General features: G+C 41.3%; 1 protein-coding gene across 1 annotated transcript; it reads left to right on the top strand.

The window, feature by feature from the left end:
- Positions 1–6,444: 6,444 nt before the first annotated feature.
- Positions 6,445–12,543, top strand: LOC121319246 (CCN family member 2-like). The gene is made up of 5 exons (XM_041256465.1): positions 6,445–6,722; positions 7,635–7,851; positions 8,478–8,726; positions 10,463–10,686; positions 11,470–12,543. Exons 1-5 carry the CDS (start codon positions 6,660–6,662, stop codon positions 11,725–11,727), a joined length of 1,011 nt encoding a protein of 336 aa, XP_041112399.1. The 5' UTR covers positions 6,445–6,659; the 3' UTR covers positions 11,728–12,543.
- Positions 12,544–21,757: the final 9,214 nt, after the last annotated feature.

Raw genomic sequence — 21,757 nt, 5'->3', positions numbered from 1 at the left:
GGCAGTGAATTACTGTAAGGTTTAGTAAATGACAATTTACTGGTAATGTTGAATTGACTGAATTCAAAAACAATATTCTGGCTGTGTAACCATGAATGCAAACAAGCTTTTGCATAGTGGTTAGGACTGTTGTTTGTGGTCGCTGGTTCTGGCCAAACCTATTAATACTGTTCAAATAAATATTGCTCCGTATTTGCTCCCTTTATTATACAAATATATATTTTTCCAAAATAATTTATTCCAAGCTGAAAGGTTTATTGAATTGGGCAACTTCATCTTACTGAAAATACAACTGACCCAATGTTCATCCTGCCTTATCCTCTTCTGTCTCCGAACAGTAGATTCAACATGGAACTTACATGCATATTCTTTTTGGCTTTCTCAAATAATGTCATTGGCTCACCTTTCCTGTAAATAAAAATGTGACTGGTTCACCCAAAGCTTTCTCTGAGTAACCTGTGGGATTTTCATACATCTCTGACAGAATGCCTGGAATCTAGGTGTCACTTCCTTTTGATGAAATATGTGACCTGCTGGGTTTGACTCCTGCTTGCTTTCAATACTGTCTCCAATGTTCACGCTACATTTGGTCGGAAACTGTTCCAGCTGAATATATTTACTCCTTATTAGGAACTAAAATAAATAATATCAACACGAACAGAATTAGCCCCTATATAACATGCAAATACAACATACCATTAAAATCGTGCAATTAAATAAATCTGCCAAAATATTAAAATAAACCAGCAGCGTCACTGAGGAGTCAAACTTTATAACGTATGAATCAAATCACGGATAAGAACATGACGTTAACGAACAATAGGCCAGCTGATTGATCTCAAAACCTTGTCAAGTCGTGTCTTAAAGGATCCCAAAGAATCAGCATTAACATGAGCAGGTTACCCATAGTCTAACCCAGTATCTCTGATCTTCTGTTCCAATTCAATTTACAGTATTTACTTTCCAAACGTGTTCTCTGGTCCTGGGTACTGTACTGCAAACTATTGGTTAATGTAGCTTGTTCCACTCCTTTTATGATTTTAAAGGATTCGATCAAGCTCCCCCCCACCCCACCCCCCACCCCTACCCGTAGAATCTAGTAGCAGTGCCATAGGAACACATTATTTAACACAAGCAAGTCTTGTTTTTATGGTAAACCAATGCTACACAACAAATACATATACTGTAGAATCACTCAAAAGCAATTCAAGCACAGAGGACTTAACAGTACACACATGTAAGCAAAATTCTCAGTTTATATTAAAACAGTGAGTTTCAATACTGTTTATACACATGCACAGCTTCACACAAGAACACATAGCTAGTGTATATTCCAGTATAACTGGGCTGTTTTGTAGATAGACAAACATAGCATTAAAAGTTTCACATCTCTTTGCTTTACTTCACAGTTTTTGATTATGCTGTGAAAAGCATACAGTCTGGGAGAAGTACGTCACTCAAGCAGTCTTTATTGCAAGGTAAAGGTGCAAGAGTGCAATTAATGCTGAGTGTTTCCACAGTATCATGTTGACTCGCACTAGTACACCCTATAAAAGTGTTGCCATTGTATTACTGAATCGTGTCCCTATTGCATCCAGAAGTCTGTTAGATGGGTTTGTTATTTACCTGCAGCTCACTGTTAATATCTGATGTTTTCACAAGCAGTACGTGTGACTTCCCTACCTACAAAGCTCTCACTTTGAGCAAGAGGTAACAATGGCCATTGGTAACACTTTATATATTTATATATATATATCTATATATATATATATATATATATATATATATATATATATATATATATATAAATTTTTAAAAACTAATAATACCATTGTACAGCTGTGTTATATACAACTAATAATACAATTGTACAGCTGTGTTATATGTAACTAATAATACCATTGTACAGCTGCGTTATATATAACTAGTAATACAACTGCACAGCTATGGCCAAAGGTTTTGAATCACTTAGAATTTTAGGATCGAGACATAATTAAAGAAAAAACCTATATGAACATCATGGTCATCTTTTATTCAACATCATATAATCAAGGAAACTACAAAATGATGATATAGCAAATGTCTGCCAGAAGCCATAATAGTAGTACAGTGTTTCAGGTTAGATTTCAAAATGTCACATTTTAAAATTGTTGTCCGTTTTTTAAGTATATAGAAAGCTACAAAGCGGGATGTAATTCAACATGTTAACATAACACTATTATACAGTTTTCATTCGACTTTATGAAGCAAAATTAATTCATTTCTATAGGGTGATGCATTATTTTGGCCATAGCTGTACATTTGCAGTAGTAATAATAATAATAATAATAATAATAATAATAATAACCACCGTAGATACACTTCACGTGTGTTGGCGTGGGCCCACAAAGAACAGGATGGGTAACTGAGGCCCTTCCAGACCAGGCTTCTGTTCCAACCATGTTTTTACCTGCTTAATTAAACCAATTAAACCAAGACCCAGGTCCTTACACAATTAACTAGTTCATTATACTGTACCTTCTTTGCCTGCTGAAGAATGGCTCTCTCAGACCGGAGTTATCCAGGCCTGCCTTACAACAGCAACCTTGCCACAAGTGTGTAATTTAGTTATGGACTGATACCACTGGAACCGCAACCAGTTCACATTGTGCATATCTTTATTGCCATGGCAACATCCTCTCAATACCTCATGTTATTGTTACAGCCTGCCCCTGTCCTACCACTGCCCTATAGAAGAGATCCACTGCTCTAGCACTGAGGATTGTACTGGGCTTCATTCAGAAAAGGGCCAAATGCACACTGCAGGTGTGTAGCGACTTCTGAAAACAGAGACACTCACATGATCCCAAATTCACATGACACTCATATAGGAGACACACCTGTTAAGTTTTCCGTGTCTCAGAAATAAAGTCTTATTAATGTATTAAGTAATTATTGTGGTTTCTCCTGATAACTAGTTTAGCTTTCAGGTATAGGGCACATACTCATGCAGTATTAAAGTATACAACAGTCTGTATCATCAAATATTAGTGACAGTATCAATTACACATCATTTCAGTGATGGCCTAAAGGGGTATGTCTCTATTTAGGCTTTTTGTTGAGATTCAGATTAATTCTAATATTGAAAAAGGCAGCAGGCAGCAGAATGGAAGCAACAGTGACTTCATTGTGAGTTACTTCCATGTATCACAGTCAGTGTGAGACGTTTACTGTCTGAATCACATAAACAGCCTCTCACTTCGGAGAACATTAGGAAAGGCATAAGTCAGATACTGGCACTCAGGATTATGGGGGTATGATGCATTATACTTTAGAATTACTTTAAGACAGGGCTTTTCAGAAGAAAATATCCACAGAGGATTCACTTTGAGTTTAATATTACATTTTCAGATACACTTCAAAATCACTGTACATTAACTGTGTGTTGTTACACTGTAACGCATATGATGTATTTAACAAAGCTAGTTTCCTGATCATATAATTTGTTGTTTAATAACTGTTGTCAATGCAGTACGTTCCTTAAATAATGTAACCCAAGTCTTAGTACAGGTACTTACAGTGCAGTTAATGTATCTGTATTGTCAAAAGAATCCATTTATTTGATTTCCCTTGAAAGATTAAAAGCTGCTCTCTGGTCATTTCATACATAGTCGTTAACATTAGTATCAACATTAATCCAGTCATAACTCCCTCCCCATTTCCAAGCTAGGGTCCTGCCAAGTTCAGTGATGGGATTTATTATTGGATAATGGTGGCCCTTAGGGTTTTAGTCAATTCAGAAATGTAGACAAAGATTACATATGTACAGTGTATGAGTGACAATCACATGAATCCCTGAGGCATCTGTCTCACACACCTGAACTGAAATTATTAATAGTAACCATTTGTGAGGGATCTTTTTAATAGCCTGCAAACCTCTGCTCACGCAATACAATATCCTCAAGTTTCTTTAGCTGAAGTCCTTTTCGAAAGCTTTGGACAGATGAATAAAAATTGTACACGAACTCTAGTCCATTGCATTCAGAACACAAAATACTAAGTTTGTAAGGCAGTGGTAGTAGAATGTCCAGGTCAGAATGCTGGTGCCAGTGAATTCTGTAGAAAATATTCAGAGACTTGAGTAGAGGGGTCTTTATTGGTTTTATTTGTAAGAATTGGAAGGCAAGGTGTTAAGGAAATTGCCCTCTAGAGGAGAGGTAGCACATTGTTTATAATGTTTTATAAGTTTATAAAGATTGGTTAATTTTATATGTCTGGTTCTGATTCGAGACATCTGCTAAGCCAGTAATTACAAGTAATCAACAAAAAGAAATGTGGTTCACATTTGTTTGGTGAGGGTTTCAAAGTCATACCAAAAAAGGAAAGGATATTCGAAGTCCATAAAAATTTTGAAATCTTGCCTTGGGAGTGTTGCTAATACAAATATTTTGCACATTTTTGTAATAAAGTAAAAAAAAAAAAACACAACCGTCATTTCCATTTCTAAGGTATTTTAGATGAAAAAAAATAAGAAGAAAAAGATCTTTCTGTTCCACCCCAAAGGCAGTTTTTTTGCTGGTTTTGAGAGGATTGTATCTCGTCTTCCTTTTAATATTTTGTCTTTTATAGAAAGCAGGTGTTTCATTTTGCTTCATGTCTATGCTCCTGCCAAGTTGTTTCTCTACCTCTGCCTGGTTGTTTTTTGTTGGGTGAGTAGACCATGAATCAGACAGACATTTTACCACATAAAAATTCCTTGCACTTCACTCATTAAGTTATGTGTTTTCCTTGAGTTTTGCTATTCATGTACGGTAAGATGGAAAATGGTAAAAGACTGCAGTTTTAGGAAATAATAATAAGCTTCAAAACCAGCCTGTGGCAACCGAGAACTTGCTAACTAGTTAGAAATTGTATGTATCTGTGAAACCACTGATATAACAGCTTCCCATTATATTTAAGACTTCCAGCACTAAGTAACTTTGTAAGAAGACAACCCTACTGTAACGCAATTTGGGTTTGTCTGGGTTTTTTGTTGTTGCTAAGGTGATTTGTCCAGCAACCCAAAAAGTATTTGATCTTTAACATGCATACATTTGATTCAGTTCCACATCTCACGCAGATACCAGTTTAAGTAGTAAAATGTCAGTGGTGAACTAAAATACATACTGCCTCAGAGTAGAAATGCCATATCCATGGAAACTAATGTCAGCCTTCATCTTCCCTCTCCCATCTCTGTCGGCTTGCTCCTCTCCGTTTCTATCCTGCACTACAATTAATCAAGAGCTTTTGTGCGAACTTTCGTTCAGAATCCCGGTTAGAGCATGTTGAGATTTGAGAAGGTATGAGAGTGGAGAGACACCCAGTATAGTAGATATCCTAGTACTGGGCCTGTGTTTCAAGTCAATATAGCTAATATATATATATATATATATATATATATATATATATATATATATATATATATATAGATTATTATTATATATATATATATATATATATAAATTGTCCAGGTGTCGATTAAACAAAAGCATGAGTTTGATTTCTCAAGGGATTTTGCCAGCTGTTCTAAGTGTCATGCTAATATGCTGACAGGTAATAATGCTTTATTTACATTTTTATTAATAACAATGCAGCTACATTTGAACTAACATGTTGTTTCATACTACCCTACTGAACTTGTATATTGTTTCAAATAATTCATTTAACACTTGTTTATATTATATACCTGGTGGCAGTTCATGCTAATGCTAGATCAGATGTTCAGTATGAATGTGAAGTGTTTTGTTATATAATGTTTACTGCATCCTAATCTAAATGTAACTACCAAGTACTGTGTAGCAACATTGTTATCAACGTGACTTCAAAGTGTTGTACAGCAGTATAAAGTCATCACTCCAGCCCAATTGTTTGATGCAAATTGTACCCATGCAGCTGCTGAGAGAGCTGCTTCAGTTTGAATTCTTCTCCACACACTGGAGGCACATTCCAGGAGCCAAAACAGACAGTAAACTAGCAGCACAGTCTTCTTTGAAAGCCTCAGTGTTTACCGGAATTCCTCATCCACAAGGCCAAGTCTATCTCATATGACCTGGTTCCAAGGGTCACTCACCAACAATATATATATATATATATATATATATATATATATATATATATATATATATATATATATATATATATATATAATATATAGGACTGATAGCATTTACGTCAATATGACAGGTGTTATGTGTCAGTGAAAGACTGCAGCAAACTAATTTGAACCTATTCCCACTGCAGTTAAAAGAATTCAGTCTTGCACAATGAAATGTGTTTAAACTTAACACTGAATGATGTTTATTGAACTAGAATATAATTTCAAAAGAACAGTCTCGGTACATGCAACCAGATAGCTTCACTGTGAACGTGCCATTGACTCCTCCCTCCATACAAAAGGATCGTTTCAGACAAAGTATTTCTCTCACCTGTAAGTCAGTAAAATTGGGCAGCTTGACTGTGGAATTAGAAGCATTTCTGACCCAAGTCCAATTCTACTCATGTTTGCTCGGCAGTCTGCCTGTGACATCAGGACTTGGACATTATAAATATTAGAATGAACTCACACAGGCAGTTTGCAAACACCACTGCTTGGAGCAGACTGAGAGATTCATACCACACAAGCAGACAGCAAGTTCAACCAGATGAAGAGACAGCTTCAAAATATCATGCTTGCCTGGGCTCTTCTGCTTTGCATGGTAACAGAGGTAAATGGAAATGTGAACTTGCCACATTACAGTATATTACTGTGGAAAGATTGTAGTGCATTACTGTAATATTAAACAATACAGAATAAGCTTTTGGATTCGTAATGGATTATTTTGCATTCTTTGTGAGTTCAAATAAAATTGCATTTTTTTAGTAGGAGCAAAAAGTTTTGATTTAAATTTGATTCTTTCTCATTTCCAAAAACTCTTTTATGTTTTTTATTTCCAAAAATTCTTTTTTGATTCTTTTTGTAATATAAATGCATTTGTTTGGCATCCATTCAAGCACATTTCATGTTTTGCTTCCCTGGCAAGTATTTGGAATGTAAAAAATATATATTTTGACACCAGTCATACATATTAGATTTGTATGTAGAGGGAGTGTTAGGTTATTAAATTAATTATTGAGAAGAACTACTTTATTACTCGACTACAGAATTGTAACAGATGACAACACAATTGATTTGGAACAAATATTGCAAAGTTATTCTAAAATGACAGCACAACACTGCTCTGATATTCCAATGGAATATCGGTATGTAATGGTTCTCATACTATTGTGACACCTAAACATTGAAGGACATTGTACTACTGTAGTATCGTAACACCAATGGTTCAAGCCATTGTATCATTATAAAATTGGTTCTTATCATACAACCATTGGAGATAGTTTTGTAAGGCATGAGGACTGCACCTCTGCTGTTATATTGTAAAAAAATGTAATGCCACTAAAGTCAGACACATTGCTACACTATGTGTCAGTTTCATATAGAATAAATAACATCAGACTGTGAAGGACAGGCGAGCGAATTCAGCACAAGGAGGTGCTGGTTTGTATGATTGCTGTCGTAATTCCCAGTTTCTTGTTAGCTTGTGCAGTGAGGAGTCTGTTTGGCTTTGCTCATCTCCCAGGTGTGCTCTCAGCTGTGCCAGGGCCCCTGCTATTGCCCCAGGACTCTACCCCGCTGCCCCCCTGGGCGGCCCCTGGTCATGGACGGATGTAGATGCTGCCAAATCTGTGCCCGGCAGCAAGGAGAATCCTGCAACGAGAGATACTTGTGTGATCAAAGGAGGGGGCTTCACTGCGACTACAGTGCCAGCTTCCCAGGGGCACCAGGAGTCTGTGTGTGTGAGTACAGCTCCATATCCACGTGTGTGCTGCAGTGCCAGCTTCCCTGGGGCACCAGGAGTCTGTGTGTGTGTGAGTGCAGCTCTGTATCCACGTGTGTGCATTTGTTTTTTAGTAATTCCGTTCAAAATTTTCAAGTTATTTATAATGTCTCATCTTTAAGAACTCCTAGCTACCCTATTTTACAATGCAAAAAGGCACAGTTACACTAGATTTCATAAGTAGTGATGCTAGAAATTTCCCCCATGTGATGAATCAGAAAATATTCCAGAACAATATAAATGTATATAGCCTCTTTCGTTCCTTTAGGTAGCTAGTCTACTTCAGAATGTCAATTCAGCTTTAAATACATGAACAGTCTAATAATTTCATACTATATTCCTTTACTACTATCAATTCTGAGCCTTGATAAAGGCAGATTTCCCTCCCCATGAATCCCTCAGGATGCTACAACAAGAATCGGGGAAAGCTCCACAGTATTAAAGGAAGACACACAGAGAACATTGGCTCACTTTCTTAGTTCATAGCACCAATTCTTATGTTTAGCACTATATTGTATGTAATGTCCACATACTGCTCTGTACAAAGTGCATGGCGTTACAGAGGTACATTCTCGGTCTCTGCAGCCCAAGAGGACTCGAACTGTGAGCTGAACGGGGTGCACTACAAGGAGGGCCAGGTGTTCCAGCCCTCTTGTAAATTCCAGTGCCGCTGTTCGGACGGGGGGATCACCTGTGTGCCCCTGTGCAGCGAGGACGTGCGGCTGCCCACCCCCGACTGCCCAAACCCCCAGCGCAGAGTGCAGCCAGGGAAATGCTGCCAGGAGTGGATATGTGAAAAAATGGACAACAGCCTGTTCCATGATGCAATGGCAGGTACTGCATTGTTAAAGTGTGGCAAGGAACCAATGGCTGCAGTCAGGAGGTGTGCTAACAGGCTGCATGAGAGCTTCTATCACAGCTCTGAACCTCTGTATTGTACTGTATTGTGTTCTGCGATGTGGGCTAATACCCACCAGGGGCATACATTGATTCCTGGCTATAAAAAGACATTCCACACAATCATTTTATGCACCATTTAAAAAGAAGTTTAAACTGCCAAGACTATACTGAAAAAACAGTGCTGCTTTTGTAGTCTGCTTACTAATTATTTCTGAAAAGACTCCCAGAAGCTGAATTCGTAAATTATGTGTCTTCCACTTACTGTATACCCCTGGAAGTAATTTTTCCAAAACTACTGACCTACAAAAATTCAATTTTAAAGGAGTTTTCAGTTTCCAGTACACCCGTGGTTGAAAAGGACTGGTAAGCAATAATTTAAGCAGAAACAGCAACAGAAATCAAAACACACATAATGGGATATTAGATATTGTAATTGTTCCTTTTATGTTGCCACTTATTTATAATAAAGGTCCTGGACTGAACCGCGAGCCAGTAAAAGAGAACACGTAATCAGTCTCAATGTGAGGTTAGAAAAACAATAGAGTACTGTTAAACAACACTGGGGGGTTGAACAGATGTGAAGCTGTTGTAAAGACAAGTTCAGTGAACACTGATAGAACTCACAGCGCACAGCTTTAAAGATCAAAGCAGAACATTTAACAAAACTGCTGAAGAATGCAATATGTTTGGGATGCAGTGTTCAAGAGAACCTCCTGTTGATTATGTACATTTTGCATGGTAATACATTTTTGACTTGTAGGGCTCTCATCAACCCTCCCCTACAAAGCTAAACAACGTTTGTTCATCTGGAAGTTCTCAGGAAACTGTATCTTTTAAAAAGCGTTTTCAGTTCCATGGTTTCCTGGATTACAGCACGGCCTCATAGCCTTTCTAGTATTAAATGAAAACATTAAACAAATATTTTCCTAAAAACCATGAGCTCACATATGAAACCATTCATAAAAGCACAAAGGGCCCATGGGAAACAGTTTTATCAAACAACAACATTCATTTACTAATACAATACATACACATGCTGTAGTTTTTCTCCCCACTTTGCATTCTGTTCTCTTCTTATAGTTTTTGCTTGCCTTGCAATCCTTTGTTCAGACAGTTTAATGATGGGTTAATAAGGAGCTACAGTATTTTTCCCGCTGTCAATGCCAGCGGACCGTGTTGTTGATCAGCAGTTGATCATTTTTTGTTGCTTGTTTGTTTTATTTGATTTGGCACAGTATTTGCATTGACAAAGTCGAGGGCACATTTATTATCCAACCGGGATTGAATACCATTTGCTTTTGTGTGTGTTTGTGTGTGTGTATGAAGTCACCTTTGTAATGTGTTTAATTTAGCTAGCAGTAATGAGAATTTGTGCCTGCAAAACTCATTATTCAACCCTAGAAAGGTAGAGCGTGCTGAGATGAATGACTGATTCGGCTGAAGGCAGAGCAGCGCCAGACTTTTTAATAAAATACATTAAATGAAAGGGGCATAACATACCCATATAAAGCTATAACAAGAGGATGCATCAAACGTACATGAAGATGAGTCTCCCTCTCAAGCATAACATTTCAGACTAGTATCTTCTCATGCATTCAGTTATTGCTTAACTATACTTCGAAACAGAACAGTTTTCTCAAGTCTTGAGGCTTTTGTTTTTTCTGTATCAGCTTACAGGCCTGATGCAGCCAGTGGTGTGGATACCCAGAGCCAGGGTCTCTACCCTCCTTATAAATGCATAGAGCAAAGCAGTGAATGGAGCGCCTGCTCCAATACCTGCGGGATGGGCGTGTCGACCCGGGTCTCCAACAGGAACAGGGCATGCCGGCTGGAGACACAGAGCCGTCTCTGTATCATCAGACCCTGCCAGGACCGCTCCAGAAACACACCAGCTGTAAGTGAGGTCCTCTAGGGCTTGCTAGGGTTGTGTGTGTGTGTGTGTGTGTGTGTGTGTGTGTGTGTGTGTGTGTGTGTGTGTGTGTGTGTGTGTGTGTGTGTGTGTGTGTATTTTATTCACATACCTGGTGAGAGTACATTCCTTGGGCATTGCAAAATAAATCCTAAGAGATGACACTGCCAGAAGGGAATTTTGAAAGATGCATAGATTAGTCTAGATAGATGTCTTTTTGTGGTATGTGCATGGATCTCTGTAAATAAACCATGTTTATTCTTATACTGTTCATTATGAGGTAAAACTATATAATAATAATTTGTATTTTTATAGGAGTGCTTCATACCAGCTGCATTTTGGAATATTACTTTACCTGTGTAACATCCAATTGTGTGTTTCTATGATTCTCCATTGCTGTTTCTGCTTAGTTTATTATTTAGCTGGCTTTCTAGCTAATGTCCTTTTTCAACCACGGGGTTTTCTTTTGAAAAGCTTCTGAAAGCCGAACTATTAAGGTGAAGTGGTTTTAGAAATGGCCACTAGGGGCGGGCGACTGCAGTGTCATCTCCCTCTGCAACCTGGGCCACTGTTTATACTAAATGCAAAAGACACAGTCCCAGTTACACAGAAGACAGGCATTGCAGCTAAACATCCCAGTGTGATATTTGAAATCACCTTACTGCACAAATACACATATTAGAAGTATTTTCAGAAGCAGACCAATACATCACATGATAGCAACAGAAATGTAATACTAGCAAAATGTAGATGCTCTTTGTGTTCTAGGGAGCAAAAAGATGCGAACGCAGCCTCAGAGCAGCAAGACCAGTCCGGTTTGAGTACCAGGGATGCCTCAGTGCAAAGGCTTTTCAACCCAAATACTGCGGGACCTGCGCAGACTCGAGATGCTGCACTCCTTACCAGACCACAACCTCCACCGTGGAGTTCCAGTGTCCCCGCGGGAGGACCGTGCAGCACCTCATGATGTTCATCGACTCCTGCGTCTGTCACAATAACTGTCCACAGGCCTACGCGACGGGTTAGAGCACAGCGCAGAGCAGAGCAAACTGCACAACGAAGACGAACTGTTTCTGAAAGGAATACTAAGCGAAACTGAAAGTGTTTATACACAGCTTCTAAAAAATGTATTAAATGTAAATATATTGTATATATTTTTAAACAACATTATACTTTTTTTAAATATCTAAAGGTTTGTTTTTATTTCAATAACAATTGCACTTATTTGATGTCTGATTTGTAAATAAAGACATTAAGTAATTCTACAGATAACCATATCATTGTTTTAGACATTGCTGGAATGAACACTGTGTGTTTGTGTCTGAGTACAGTACAGTAATTCACACTTTTAGATCATTATATATATAGGTGTAAGTATAAACCCTACGGGTAGTGTACTGTTATTTTGCGGTAGCCTTTAAAATGTGGTACGCCGTTCACTGCATTTCCCGGGCATGCGCAAATGATTTTAGCTCAGAAAAATCAGGAAACCCTCATCTGAACTGGATACTATGTACTGAGTTATTTTTAAGATTTTTTTTTTTTTTTCACAATTCAGCAAATCTATGTGAGTTTAACTGACGAGCAACAAATATTTAAAATTGTAAAGATATATGATTTTGTGGGTGATCTAAAGTTTGTCTTGTTCGTAGTGATTTGTGCAGTCGTCCGTCATAGCACTTCCTAATCAATGTACTCTTAATTAGAGCCTTATATGGCTGGAGGTCGAATTTTAAAACGTGTCAATATAACTTTTTTAATTATTATCATAAGAGATGTGTAATTTATGTTTGTTTTTGTCCGTCGCTTACAGCCCTCTGTTAATAAATTCATTGAATAGTCTACCATTTTTTCTTGATTGTTCTACTCATCGTCCCCTCCCCCACCATCCCCCCCCCCCCTCCGCCTCCCGCATGTCTTTGATAGTATCAACAAACTATGTTTATAGTTGTTTATTTTATTTATTTCACTTATTATACAGAATAATAACATGTCTAACAGCAATTAGAATAAAATGTGCGCTGAGTGTATTGAACAAACGCTGTTCAAAACAAAAGTGCAAAAATAAATGAACAGAACAAAAAAAAAAAAAAAAAAAAAAAAAAAAAAAAAAAAAAAAAAAAAAACAATTTCTAATTTTCCGTAAATATTGCTGTTTTATGATATAAAATAAATTTATTTTAAATAATCGTAATTACCTCCGATGGGGAGACCGGACAAAAGCCTGTTTTCTTGCAAGTGGACATAGTAGGGTAATTCCCAGCAATTCATTTTTATTTATATATATATATATATATATATATATATATATATATATATATATATATATATATATATATATATATATATATATATATATCATAGGGATGCAGTACAGTATACTGTATTTTCCTATATTTTTACGCATTTCATGCATCAATATTGGAACTATGCTCTTGAACAATTACCAGTCCTCAGCTGGTAGTGTCTTTGGCCTGTATGGTGTATATTACGAATGTGTGCAATGCAATACATTGTAGGAGGTGTTTTCTAGTGTTTGGTGTTTTGGGCTGCAGTGAAGTTCAACGGCCTTTTCAGGATCCTTCATAAAGTGAAGGATCCTGAAAACAGGGAGGAGGGTAATTTGATTTGGTGTCAAATTTCGATGGCTTGTCACGTACATTATCTCACAAGGGGAGTCATAAAGTCTACCTAGTAAACTTCCCTGATGAAAAACGAGTCAGTTCATTGCACTATATGACACTCCCATAACATCAGGGCCAGGGTCACCTGTACATATTAACGGTGCTTCCATTTACATGCTAACATTCCTATATAGAGTTGTGACAGGCAGAGAGGGAATCTGAGCTGCAAATGTACCTCCTGACCAGGAAGGACTCAAAGTAAGGGTGGAGGCAGGCCTTCCTCTGTCTCTGTTTATTTTGTGACTGCACCCCACTGTTTAAACCCCTGCTGCCATTGCTGTTGGAGGGGTTTGTTTTGATAAAGAAATGGGACTGTTTTTTGAACTGCATCTACTGTTTGGGCATTCACTACTTACCACCCCACTCACATTCTGACAACAGTGAATGGATATCCTACAAACGCTATTTTATTTACAAACTTTATTATCTAGCTATAACCAACATAACATATCCAGTGTTGAGTCCTTGGTATACAGCACACATATGCAGCATGCATATACACCTCATTTAAGGCAATTATTATGTATTCTATCCATCTGTTTAAATGAGGGAACACAATCACATGTACACATCTGAAAATAATGTAGATTCCACAAGCTTAAATCTGCATATTTTTAAGGTCTGTAGCAACTTATGAACACAACTATTGTGAAATGTATATATTTAAAGCCAGCATACATCAGTAGCCTCTTCAATACTTTATTGTTTCACACTGTAATGTAGGCTATACCGCTATCAGTGTATATATTGAAAAAAGAATTGGTACATAAGTTGGCACATGCATTAAAAGACTTGAAATATAAACATACCACTTTTTGACAACATATCATTTTTTGACCTTATATGGGTCATGTTTTGGTACTCGCAGGCACGTAAGCAGGAATTTCAACTTTGTATACAAAGTTGCTAAGATGTCCCCCCTCCTCTCACACATACACACACACACACAAAATAAAAGCTGTTTGCCTGTGGTGTATACTCTATCAGCATATACGAAAGACAAAAGGAACCATAAAAATACAAGAACATTACCCTTCACAACAATTACACAACTAGTTAGAATTAGTTTATTTAAAACACCTAAACAGCGTGTTTTACAAGAGTTAACAACATTGGTACATAAGTAATGTATTCCAGCGATCGTCACATGGGTCGAAATCCTTTAGCATTTGCTTCACATCAACTAGAATATCTTGATACAAGTGCATGAGTGCCATGAGAAGTTTTCAATCTTAGTGCACTAAATGATCTTTCAGCCATAGCAACGCTTCGAAGCATTGTGGCCAAAACACAAATAGATGTGTTGATATGGGTAGAATGTGTCATTCAAACCAGACCATGTTGGGAGAATGCTGTTCGGCTTGTTTTTGTCTGTGACAGCTATCCACTTTGCCGTCCATCTCAGCAGCTCTGCTTTAAAACTTTCCAGATTGGACTGGGTGGAGAAGCCAGTCTTGTATCCATCACACACATCCAGCATTATGCTCTCAGTTTCCACACCATGCAATTTAGTTGCTATGAAGTTCTGAGCAAGCCAGTGTGGGTGGCATTCAATGAGTTGCTCTGTTGGTTCTGAAATGGCATGATCCAAGAAAGGAATAAAGATATTTTTGTTGTAGTAATCTAGAGGATTTAAAGCATGAACAGTGCTCCCCTTAATTTGTTTTCCACAAATCCGTGGCATGAATTCTTCAACAAATGCACAATTTGCTAGGCATTCCACCTCATATTAGAGTTTAGAAAAATTGGTGTGGGCATCCTGTCTCATGCTTCTTAGCATGTCAACTGCAACATTTGCTTTGTAACACATGCAAGTTGCAGGATTGACTGCCTCAAAGCAGGAAGTAGGCTATCTCTCTTCCTGTACCGTCAGATCAACTAAACAAAGATGCATAAAATAATCAGATGTGTTACTTCAAAGCTAATATCAGATAACTCGACTACTAATCACAGCTATCCTTATGTCTAAACAATTTATTTTAGCTGGAGAAAGAAAATGAACTAATTCTTAAATTGATTAAATGAAATGCTCGCTCCTGCTTTTACAGTCTATTTGTATTGCAGTAGAGCCTTAAACAAGCAAAAGCACTTGTTAGTTTAAATATTATGTTTCTTATTAGACCAAAATACTTCAAACAAATTATTTATGTTCAGAGAGTTTTGTCACTCTATTATTAGATCAGAATACTTAAAAAAAAAAAAAAAAAAAAATTAAACCGCTATGCTTAGTAACAACACAATCAAATAAAGTCAAATAGGTATTTTTAGTTTCAAATATCGTTCTGTCTAAAAAGGGTTACCCTTTTGTTTTTGTTAATTTGCAATACCTAGCCTCTGTGTTTAGTTCCCCCAGATGCTTGCTTCTTTCAAGGTTACTGGCTTCCAAGAGTGTATGTGCATTAATAACAAAGGCACATAGACAAGCTTTTTGTCTAACATTAACACTTGTTCAGTTTTCATAGTTCAAATCATTGTAACCTGTTTATAATTTGCTGCAATATTATTTATGCTGGTTTTATATTCTTTTAAACACAGTACAGTTATTACAATATTCTGACAGTGTCTGTTAGTACTGAACTTCTTTTATTTTTAACTGTAATATCTTCTTTCAACAATAATACTGTTATTTGTATGACAGTGTGGCAGGCTGGCGAGTGGATAGAGGCCCAGAGACAGACTGCAGTTCAAAAAAAATAACTATTTTATTATAAATAAACACAAAATGAAAGGGCACAAGGGCCAAAACAAAGCAATTTAAACACAAAAAAGATAAAAAGCAAAACTTACAAAAATAACAGTTTCCAGGCTGGGCAATGCCTTCACTGGATTCAAACTTTCTACACAACCAAAAAAAACCAACCTGCTTCCTCAGCTCCCTCTCCCCCAAATGAGAAGCAGAGGCCTCCTTTTATATCAGGTGGCTGGGCGCTGATTGATCGTTAATCAACCTAATCAACTAATCAACCCCAGCCACCTGAACATAATAAACCCAGGCAGGTAGGGGAAGTTAACCCCATCCCTGCCAATTTAAAGGGCAGAGCTTTGCTCTGCCACACACCTCCCCCCATGTACAACGTACACCGGCCGCAATCGGCCAACTCCCCCCTCCCCCCCCCCCCCCCCCCCCCCCCTCCCCCCAAGAGTCCAATTATGTCCCTTGGGTGGGCTGTTATGGTGGGTGGTGGTGGGCGGGGTTGATGTCGGAGCCCCCAAGCCTTCTTTGGTTGAGGGGGCCCCGAATCTCCAAGGTAGCACGGCGACGGCGGCCCGGGTCCCTCTGGTGGCGGAGGCGGCGACGGCGGCCCGGCTCCCTCTGGTGGCGGAGGCGGCGACGGCGGCCCGGCTCCCTCTGGTGGCGGAGGCGGCGACGGCGGCCCGGCTCCCTCTGGTGGCGGAGGCGGCGACGGCGGCCCGGCTCCCTCTGGTGGCGGAGGCGGCGACGGCGGCCCGGCTCCCTCTGGTGGCGGAGGCGGCGACGGCGGCCCGGCTCCCTCTGGTGGCGGAGGCGGCGACGGCGGCCCGGCTCCCTCTGGTGGCGGAGGCGGGACGGCGGCCCGGCTCCCTCTGGTGGCGGAGGCGGCGACGGCGGCCCGGCGGCCCTCTGGTGGCTCTGGAGGCGGCGGCCCTCCTCCCTCTCTGGCTCTGAGAGCGGCGGCGGCTCCTCCTCCCTCTCTGGCTCTGGGAGCGGCGGCGGCGGCCTCCTCCCTCTCTGGCTCTGGGAGCGACGGCGGCTCCTCACCCCTCTCTGGCTCTGGGGACGACGGCAGATCCTCCTCCCTCTCTGGCTCTGGGAGCGACGGCAGATCCTCCTCCCTCTCTGGCTCTGGGAGCGACAGCAGATCCTCCTCCCTCTCTGGCTCTGGGAGTGACGGCAGCTCCTCCTCCCTCTCTGGCTCTGGGAGCGACGGCAGCTCCTCACTCCCTCTCTGGCTCTGGGAGCGACGGCAGATCCTCCTCCCTCTCTGGCTCTGGGAGTGACGGAGGCTCCTCCTCCCTCTCTGGCTCTGGGAGCGACAGCAGATCCTCCTCCCTCTCTGGCTCTGGGAGCGACGGCAGATCCTCCTCCCTCTCTGGCTCTGGGAGCGACGGCAGCTCCTCCTCCCTCTCTGGCTCTGGGAGCGACAGCAGATCCTCCTCCCTCTCTGGCTCTGGGAGCGACGGCAGCTCCTCCTCCCTCTCTGGCTCTGGGAGCGACGGCAGATCCTCCTCCCTCTCTGGCTCTGGGAGCGACGGCAGCTCCTCACTCCCTCTCTGGCTCTGGGAGCGACGGCAGATCCTCCTCCCTCTCTGGCTCTGGGAGCGACAGCAGATCCTCCTCCCTCTCTGGCTCTGGGAGCGACAGCAGATCCTCCTCCCTCTCTGGCTCTGGGAGCGACGGCAGATCCTCCTCCCTCTCTGGCTCTGGGAGCGACGGCAGATCCTCCTCCCTCTCTGGCTCTGGGAGCGACGGCAGCTCCTCCTCCCTCTCTGGCTCTGGGAGCGACGGCAGCTCCTCACCCCTCTCTGGCTCTGGGAGCGACGGCAGCTCCTCACCCCTCTCTGGCTCTGGGAGCGACGGCAGCTCCTCACCCCTCTCTGGCTCTGGGAGCGACGGCAGATCCTCACCCCTCTCTGGCTCTGGGAGCGACGGCAGCTCCTCCTCCCTCTCTGGCTCTGGGAGCGACGGCAGCTCCTCCTCCCTCTCTGGCTCTGGGAGCGACGGCAGCTCCTCCTCCCTCTCTGGCTCTGGGAGCGACTGCAGCTCCTCCTCCCTCTCTGGCTCTGGGAGCGACGGCAGCTCCTCCTCCCTCTCTGGCTCTGGGAGCGACGGCAGCTCCTCACCCCTCTCTGGCTCTCGGGAAGGCGGCTCACCCCTCTCTGGCTCTCGGGAAGGCGGCTCACCCCTCTTTATTGGAGTGACCGGGGCATCTCCCATGTCTACCGCCAGGTAATTAACCACCATGAGGGCAACCTCTGGGAAGGAGGCCGGGTGGTGTTGTTCCTCCCACTGTTCCCACCTCTCCCCATCTCGACGCCACAGCGTGTTGATAACTATGGGGAGATCGTGGACGAGGTCTGCCTCAGGGTGCATCAACCAGTCCCAGATCTCCTGGGACGGTGGTGAAGGTGGTGGTGCTGGAGGTAGTGGGGTGGCCCCTGATGCCCGGGGTGAACACTGCACCTCTTCCTGGGCCTGGTTGTAGGGGCATCCTGCCCAGTTGTGGCCGTCCTCCTCACACCGGCCACACCAGTTTGCCGGTGGCACGTCTGGGCAGGACCGCCAACGATGGTCCTCCTTCCCACACCAGGAACACCAGGGGAAGAGGCTGGCCGGGTCCTCCAGCGGTGGCTGCAGCAGCTTACATTTCTTCAGCTGCTGCTGCTTTTCCTGCCTTTGCCGCTGTCTGCTCTTCTTTCCCATTTTTTTTTTTTTTTCAAAAAAAAAAAAAAAAAAAAAATTATCCCAAAAATTCCACAAAACAAAACAAAAATACTGCTCTGAGCCTCTAGGTGGCGCTATCCCACTTCTGACACCAAATGTGGCAGGCTGGCGAGTGGATAGAGGCCCAGAGACAGACTGCAGTTCAAAAAAAATAACTATTTTATTATAAATAAACACAAAATGAAAGGGCACAAGGGCCAAAACAAAGCAATTTAAACACAAAAAAGATAAAAAGCAAAACTTACAAAAATAACAGTTTCCAGGCTGGGCAATGCCTTCACTGGATTCAAACTTTCTACACAACCAAAAAAAACCAACCTGCTTCCTCAGCTCCCTCTCCCCCAAATGAGAAGCAGAGGCCTCCTTTTATATCAGGTGGCTGGGCGCTGATTGATCGTTAATCAACCTAATCAACTAATCAACCCCAGCCACCTGAACATAATAAACCCAGGCAGGTAGGGGAAGTTAACCCCATCCCTGCCAATTTAAAGGGCAGAGCTTTGCTCTGCCACAGACAGTTTAAGTTTAAAAAATGTTATAACATGTATTTCTAATTCAGTTACTTCAGTATAACAGTTGCTCCTAGAAATGGTAATATTATTTTACTGAATCAAGTCTGACCCCTTTCTGTGTTCATACAGAATCCAGTTGAAGCAGGTTTTAAGACAGCCTAGCCTTTTGCCAATGTTTTGGGTGTTGATTAGTATTAGACACTACTGTACGCATTTTCTAATACTCCTACCTTATCCTTACCCAAAAGTAATGAAAGTAAAGCAACGAAAGAAACTGGCTACTTTTTAAAACTGGAATACGCTAACAAGGCCTTCTGATAAGAGCCTGCCAAGTTTGACTCCTTCCAGCAGGTGCTTTCATAGACTGCTAATAATATTTTTCACTGAGTATGCAGATCTATTTGAAAGGAACATATACAGTATTACTATAATTACTGGCAAAGAGTATATTATATTATTTCAATCAATACAGGTTAGTTTAAATCATCCAATTCATGTCTAAAAGTTCAGCACGTTCCCAACAGGATTCGAACTCTGCACCAGGCTCAGCTCGGGCTGCTTCTGAGAACACGACGACAGGCCTGTGCATCCAACGTGTTACTGACTCAAAAAGGGTTTTACAAGGGTTTTAGGGTTTCCCTGTGACACCTTCCTCCGGGCCTGAGTCTTAAGGATACATTTCCTTATCTGAGTATCACCTAATTGTAATTAGGATGTAGTAATACAGTAATTGCACAGTTGTGTAGTTACAATAAAAAAATCATTAGAAAATTAACAACATCGCTAGTTGCTACTGACTTAATTTGTGCTTGTGTGTTCACAATGCCTTTAATCCACACATGCAGTTACAGTTGAATTACACACTAGTTAGAAATACTAGAAATAAACAACTTTGCATATCTAATGTAAACAAACGTGTATTAAAAGCTTTTTTTTTTTTAAAAAGTGACTTTATATCATTCACAGCTCAGCATGACACGGTAAACAAACTAACTACTGCCACCTACTGGCTTTATTTGACTTGTCCAGTGAGGCAGTAATAGTAGATTTCTCTTGAAAAACAGTGTGTGTTCTTTTTTAAATACAGTACTGTTCTATTATGTAGTGTAATAGTATTCTTGTATAGTTACTAAAGTAGGTACACCGCTGAACCAATATTGTATTAGGTGGTACTTTGCTATATATGTACAGTACTGCAGTAGCAGGGTGATTCCCCAGTTAGTTTAACAGATGCTGTTCATTTTATGTTAGTTAATATATAGAAACTTGTTTATTTTTGGTCGATCAAATTGGTCTAATCGTGTTTAAAGACACTTTTAATTACTGCACTTTATATACAGGTCACTATAGACTACAAACCTTAACGAGCTACTTGACAACAGTAAATGAGAAAGTGCCCCCATGAGGAAGTGTTCCCATACGCTTTAGTGATACACAAAAAGAATGCCACGATCATTTCTGTAGCTGATTACTGTGGCAGACGAAAAGAAAGAACAAAGTCTTAATTGTGTCTCTTATACACACACAATGATTAATCCTTTTATAGGACTGTCACAAAGACGGCTGCAGTGGGTGATGTCAGACCAGAACCAGGAACCAATACAGGAATAAAAAAAGAGAAGTTTGGTGAAGCTAAGCACGTGGTTGCGCTCAGCATTTAATGAATGAACAGACAGAAAATAAAAGGTTGCAAGACAAACAAAACACAGGACACAGCACTTTAGCCAAAATAAAGAGATGAAACTAAACAGACCACACGGTGAGATGGTATTATGATTTACTTAACGTTTTTACTTTCACCTCTCCACACCCGTTCTCCACTCACCGGACACACAACACGCAACATACAACACCGACATACAGCCCCCCCCCCCCAATATTGCCCCACCCCCCCCCCCCCCCCCCCCCTTGTGCGTAGCACACATGGCATCTCCCCACTTAAAATCCCCAAAGTCTCGGTCAAAGTCTCAGGCCAAGAACAGGGACTATGTTCTATATTTAAGGAGCTCATGGGCAGCAAAATTGCCAGTAGCCAGGCTGCTAATGGCGATGCTTTCAGCAGACGTGCTGACAGTGGGGCGCGTCTCTCCTCCCGCTGTACCACTGGCAGCTGACAGCTCCCAGACTGACTCCTTCAGCCGGGGGAAGTGACTGCCGCTGGGGACCGCTTCGTCTCTCCCGGTGTGACCCCAGGTGAAGCAGAGCCAGCAGCCCCAGGCGATGTGGAGCAGCAGGCAACGCCAGGCAATGCGGGGCAGCAGGAAACCCCAGGCAATGCAGAGCAGCAGGCAACCCCAGGCAATGCCAGGCAGGCATCCTTGGGCGAAGCGAGGTTGGCATCCTTGGGTGAAGTGAGGCGGGCATCCTTGGGCGAAGCGAGGTGGGCATCTTTGGACGAAACGAGGCGGGCATCCTTGGTCGAAGATGTGTGGGGAGTC

The sequence above is a fragment of the Polyodon spathula genome, chromosome 8 (assembly GCF_017654505.1).
Source record: "Polyodon spathula isolate WHYD16114869_AA chromosome 8, ASM1765450v1, whole genome shotgun sequence".
Taxonomy (NCBI): Eukaryota; Metazoa; Chordata; class Actinopteri; order Acipenseriformes; family Polyodontidae; genus Polyodon; species Polyodon spathula.
Note: the sequence above shows the minus strand (reverse complement) of the source record. Positions and strands in the feature narration are given on the sequence as shown.

Coding starts and splice junctions, on each gene's coding strand:
- LOC121319246 (XM_041256465.1), top strand. CDS start 6,660: ATGAAGAGACAGCTTCAAAATATCATGCTTGCCTGGGCTCTTCTGCTT. Junction 6,723..7,634: donor TGCTTTGCATGGTAACAGAG/GTAAATGGAAAT, acceptor CTCATCTCCCAG/GTGTGCTCTCAGCTGTGCCA. Junction 10,687..11,469: donor GCTCCAGAAACACACCAGCT/GTAAGTGAGGTC, acceptor TTTGTGTTCTAG/GGAGCAAAAAGATGCGAACG.